Here is a 6,332-nt window from a genome sequence, read left to right on the forward strand (position 1 = left end):
TGCTGGGCTGCAAAACGATGGAGGTGTCCGCAAAGACAACCAGCGTCTAAGTGGACATGGAGAGCCAGAGCCGTCGCAGTAGACAGGAACCGGAAGACAAGCGTGGAACGCAAGGCACTTAGTCCAGGAACCAACAAAGCGGAAGTGACGTATGGACGTGTTGGATGACGCGTTTCAATGCTTCCGCATTTTCTTCAGATCCGATAGGCTAATACAACAGGTGTCCTTTTATGGGAGCTATGGAGTCAGTAACTAGGCAACAGCTAAAAACAAAACACGATATACTAAATACAATAACAATGAGATGAAGAAAATGAGTTCAAAAACACCAGAAAAATGTGAAAGTGAGATATAAAAAAAGGTAGAAAGAAAAGAAAAGAAAAAGAAAAAGAAAAACGTAAAAGGATGAATAAATAAAATAAAATAAGGAAAATTCAAAAATAAATAAAATTCAAAAAAATATATTAAAAATATACAAAAATATATAAAAAATATATGAAATAAAATATAAAGTAAAAATAATTAATAATGAATAATATAAGAAAATTATAAAAAATTGTTGTTGGAAGAAATAAAGAAAAACCTTGGTAATAAAAAAGAGAGAAGAAAAAAATATATACATATAGAAACATATATATATATATATATATAAAAAATTATTATAATAGAAATAATAAAATAATAATAATAAGTGGAAAAAGAAGAAAGAGAAAAAATGGGAAAAAGATCTGAGCGAGAAATATATATAAAAAAATATATATATAAAAAAAGTGAAACCTAAAAGGGGAGCAGTTGATTAAAAACTGTATATGGGCTATAATAGTCACACATGTGTAAATGTAGGAAACATACATATTGACTACACCTAAAAAAAGGGGACATCTACATACAAATGGAGGAATATAGTAACCTTAAAAAATAAGAAATTATGAAAACCTAAAAACCTGTCGATGAACTTGTGTGTTTGTATGTATACACCCCCATGTACACACACAACACACATGATGGAAATATTATTGTTAATGAATTCAGAACAGAGTAGGAGAAAAATACCCAACGGTAGCAGAAACTGAATATGGCTATAGACTGGAAGGGTATGGCCAAAGTGAGAGGAAAGTAATAATAGTAGGTAGCAGTAAGGAAGGGAATGACATGAAATGAAGTAATGATAAATGAGAAAATGATGATAAGAGGGGAAATAGAGGAACTTGCATAAGTCCTAAAACTAGGTCATACTGAACTAAATGTCTGTATTGATCTCTATATCTTCGTTGAGACCATTAGGTGCCAAACTGTTTAAAGTAAAGATCCAGAAAGTTTCTTGCCTGCAGAGGCGCTGGAATCTTTCTGTAGGAGTGAATTGATCTGGTATAGATTCGATAACCCACACATTTAGGTCTGCAATATTTTGTTGATGATGGGTGGTAAAATGACGAGCGGTACTATATAGGGGATTATTGGCCTGTACTGCTCTTCTGTGTTCCCCAAACCTGGCCCGTAGGGTCCTGATGGTTCTGCCTACATACAGCCCGCAGGGACAGGAAATGCAATATATGACATAGGTGGTGGAACAATTGAAAAATGATTTTAGGATATATTGGTTCCCATTGGTGTAGAAAGATTTCTGACCATGTGTGACATGGGGGCAAGTAAGACATAATGCTTTCTTGCATCGGTACATGCCTAACAATGGAATAAGAGTAAGTTGTTTAGATGTAGATGATATTTTCTGAACTGGGATTTTGCTGGGAGCAATCTTAATCTTGACATTGGGGGCCCTCCGATAAGCAAACTGAGGAACAGCGGGTAAGGAAGGTGCTAGGTGAGGATCTTGAGCTAGAATCGACCAATGTTTTTTAATGATCCGTTCCATTCTTTTATGACTAGAATGGAACTGGGTGATAAATCTAGTGGTAGGTTCTGTTTTCTGGGCCTTGGGGTTGGGTAAAGTGTCAGTCAGATAGAAGGAGGCTGCTTAATTGATGGTACTAAGGGGATAACTCTTATCTGTGAACTTTTTAGAAAGAATGGTACATTGAGAACTATAATCTTCCAGTCTGGTACAATTTCTCCTGAGGCGATGGAACTGGCTCTTGGGTATGTTATTGACCCACCTGGGGTGATGGCAACTGGAAAAATGTAAAAAAGAATTTCCAGCAGTGGGTTTGGTAAAATTTTTTGTTACAATCTGGTCATTTATGTGGAACAGTTCCAAATCTAGAAAGCATATTGATTCGGGATCCATGGTCGATGTAAATGATAAGCCAAAAGAGTTATTGTTGCAATGGGCAATGAATTCTTGCACAGAACTAGGGGGGCCGTCCCAGATGATAATAATGTCATCTATGTAAGACCGTAGAAGACCAGGTGTGCAGAGAAGGGATTATTTTCCCAAACACACCTGGTCTCCCACAGTCCCATGGTCAGGTTAGCATAGCTGGGCGCAAAATTTGCGCCCATAGCTGTCCCCTGTTTTTGTAGATAAAATTGACCATCGAAAGTAAAATAATTATGTTCTAAACAGAACTTGGTGGCAGAAATAATAAACTCAATCTGGGATGGATTAAGCAGGGGGTTGGAGTGAAGGTAGTAAGAAATGGCTTGAAGGCCTATTTCGTGAGGTATAGAGGTGTATAATAAACAAACGTCCAAAGAAACCCAAAGGTACGAAGACTCCCATCTGTAAGGATGTAAAAGATCGATCAGATGGGTACCATCGTTAATGTAAGAAGGAAGGGACTGGGCCAATGGCTGTAAAAACTGGTCAATATAAAGTGAGTAGCTGGTGGTAATGCTGTTCATGGATGCTACTATGGGACGACCTGGTGGCTTATTAGGATCTTTGTGTATCTTCGGTAGATGATACAGGTAGGGGACCTGGAAGAATGGTTTAAGAAAAAATGATGCTTCTAGTTTGGTCAAGATTCCCTGTCCAAGTGCTAGTGTGACTAGAGTCTTAGATTCCTCAATGAATTTGGCTAGTGGGTCTGTTTTCAGTTTCTCATAGGTTTTGGTATCCGATAGAAGACGGTACGTCTCCTGGAGATAATCTGATCTATTCTGTAGTACGATCCCACCCCCTTTATCAGCAGATTTTATAATTATATCCATATTGGTGCTGAGTGATTTTAATGCTGTGAGTTCCTGGGGATTGAGAAGCACAAAGACCTAAAAGGTCCTTATGGACAACTTCATAGAAAGTTGTCAAAAAAGGGCCTTTGGATTGGGTGGGGTTAAATACAGATTTCGGTCTGAAAGAAGTGTGTTGTATTGGCACAGTGGGCTGAGAATATTGGGACCATGCTACCAGGTCATCATCCTCATTGATATTCCATAGTTCACATAAATCAAGAATAGCTTGTTGGTCCACTGAATTATCCAATGAGAATAGCGGATCATCGGACACAGAAGTAGCTGTAGTGGGGGGTTTTTTGTCTTTAATATTGAAGTGTCTTCTAAGTGTGAGGTCACGAATAAATTTATTTAAATCCTTAAATAAGGTAAATGGGTTAGGAAGAGTGGTGGGGGCAAACTTAAGACCTCGAGATAACAATGAAGTTTCATATTCATTGAGAGTATAGGAGGATAAATTAAAAATTTTTATAGTTTCCGCACTTTGAGTGGGCGGGATAATTCTGGAATTACGATGTCCCCCTCGGCGGGTAGGCCTTGGCATTGAGCTTCCGCATATTTGCATACTAATGGGCAGACACAGCTGTGCCAGGTGCAGACGCCTTGAGCGCTCCCGGCACAGTTACTGGCGGCCAACGGGGAGCCGTGACAGCCAATCACATGATAACAATCCCCACCCCGCCATCTGAAACCTCTTAGAGGGCAGGGAGGTGCAAGAGGACAGGGGTTAACTAACATTGTTTTATCAATGTGAATTTGGGAGTAATCTTAATTGGAACCATTATGGATAGCAAATTCCAGCTTTTAGGCCTGGTTCACACCTATGCAGGTGTAGTTTGCATATTCCAAGTGCACTTTGCATTTTTCAATACACGTTTTTAAACCATTGAAGTCTGTGGAACCAAAAACCAGAAAAAAAGTTCCTGGCCTTTTCCATAAAATGCATAGATGTAAACGTGATCCATAGGAAACCATGTTAAATTGACTGTAGTGTGCTTCTGCAAAACTGAAAACGCACTAAAAAATGCATAGGTGTGAACCAGGCCTTAAAGGAGAAAAGGCATATGTGACTTTTTTAAGGTCCATACTGGAAGATGAGCGTACATCTGCAACCTATTGGTGCTGGAATTTCTCCTCTTTGCACCGTGGGATTCGCCAAACATTGAATGAGGATTTTCAAATTGTGAGACACTGATGCACATATGAACGAACTTTAAATTTTTTTTTTTTTTTTTGGGGGGGGGGGGGGGGGGGGTCCCAGAAAGCACTTATTACATTTTTTTTACTCCTGGGTGGACAGAAGGTCACCATCACTTGGAATATATGAATATATTTGATTTTTTTATATACATGTCCAAGTTTCACAGATGATGTGAAGTCAGGAATCCAGAAAATGCACCAAAATGTATCCATAATGCATACTGCATTTTTAAGTGCACCAGTGTGAAAGGGCCCTTAGCAAAGTATCAATGAGTACTGACACCTGCATCATTGAAAGAGGTGGGCTATACTTCAGGTATACACTTCATTCACTAGCCAATAGTGTAAGGTTCTGGATGAAATATCTGCGTGTGTATGGGCCCTTAAATTGTTTATTTCTAGTACTTATGTCTTTTTATAATGTACATTAAAAAAAAGAAAAAAAAATGAACGATTCGTAAACTGTTTTGCATTTTTTAATGTTCCATAATGGTTAATAAAATGTATTTGTTTCAATGTAAAGTGTGAAAACACCATATAAACTATCTTCTATATATTCTGATGCATATTTTTTTACTCTAATTATAATGTAACAGGCGTTCAAGAACAGAGAGGGAATTGGGCATGAAAAGCACCAAAACTACGAACACACCAAGCACGCGGGTTGGCAGTTCCATCAGCCAACCTACATCCTTAACATCAGTCCCACCAGACATCCACCTTGAAAACAGATGATCGTAAATGAGCTCCCCGGTTTTGGAAATATGAAGTTATTCTTTGGTTGGTGATTAACTTTAGTTTTAGGACATTGATCCGAACACGTGAATGTGCCTTGTTTTGAAATGTGAGAAAACTTGCTTATTTTAGAGACTATTAATCCCTGTGTTTAGAAAGCCTTCCTGGAAGAAATGCAGTGAAGTTACCCCGCATGAGCAAGCAACCATTGTGTAGAATTCTAGTAATGCTTCTCCATGGACATCACCTGGACATTACAAAAGGCATCCTTTCATTTCCTGTGTCCCAAGTCTATGCAAACCTATGAGAATGTATCCATTTTCTGAGGGCCAGCAGGCCTCTGTGACTCACTGTGGTTGTTGCTGCATTTACTCACTGGACTGATCACTAACCTCATCATGGATTTTATATATATATGTGCGTGTATTTATATTTATATATAGAAAATATGCTATGTATAGAATGTTGGAACTTTTTTTTTTTTGTCTGTCATTCTGTAAATGGGAGATAGTACTTATCCCTGAACTGTCCAAGGCTGTATGCATCAGAACTAGACAGAGATTGAGAATACTGGGGGGGGGGGGGGGGGGGGGGCGGGGCCTTTTCTGAGTATGATGCAGTCATGCCATAGGGGCTGAATGGGGCCTGCCAGTGCACAGATCAATGGAATGCAAAAACCCATATCAGTCAATCAAATTTAAGCATATGTATAGTTCTTATTGGTTAACATTGGATCATTGACTTTGTATTGTCGTTTGGCAAAAAGGCTGCAAATGTCTTAATTTGCTTACCTCCCATAGTTTAAGTGCCCATTTACATTTCTCTGGTGTATTTATGGGTGTTTAGTTAACTCGCCTCATTGAAATAAATGAGCTGCCAATGCATGCTAAGGTTCCAAAAATCAGGCATGCACAGGTTTTGGTAACGTAATGCACCATCATGCACAGAGGCATGTTGCTGCGCAGGTGTGTTGCCTTTGAGACGTCATTCAAATGGCGCAGCTAGCCATGTAGCATGCATTGCTGTACGTAACATATGTGTTACTACAAGGGGATAGTGTAAATGGGCCCTAAAGGAAACACTGCACTATACAATACATTGCCATTGCTGATCTCTGCATTTGAAAATACAAGAAGACTGAATATATTTTTGATCCCATGGCTTCAGTACTTTCAGAGTCCCTGTATAGAGTAGGAGTTGTGACTTCACCCTGACCTTTCTAGCCTGAATGCTTGTTCCAGAGCAGCGTTCCTAAATGTATTGAA

The 6,332-nt window shown here is 38.8% G+C and overlaps 1 protein-coding gene across 3 annotated transcripts in view; it reads left to right on the forward strand.

Annotated features, from left to right (window-relative positions):
• Positions 1–5,647, forward strand: part of NCMAP (non-compact myelin associated protein) — a 111,257-nt gene extending 105,610 nt beyond the window's left edge. For all 3 annotated transcript variants that reach the window (XM_073615475.1, XM_073615473.1, XM_073615474.1), the window contains one exon: positions 4,929–5,647. In XM_073615475.1, the coding sequence (XP_073471576.1) occupies positions 4,929–5,067 (139 nt within the window). In that variant the 3' untranslated portion in view covers positions 5,068–5,647. The remainder of the gene's footprint in view (positions 1–4,928) is intronic.
• Positions 5,648–6,332: the final 685 nt, after the last annotated feature.

The sequence above is a fragment of the Aquarana catesbeiana genome, linkage group LG02 (genome assembly GCF_042186555.1).
Source record: "Aquarana catesbeiana isolate 2022-GZ linkage group LG02, ASM4218655v1, whole genome shotgun sequence".
NCBI lineage: Eukaryota > Metazoa > Chordata > Amphibia > Anura > Ranidae > Aquarana > Aquarana catesbeiana.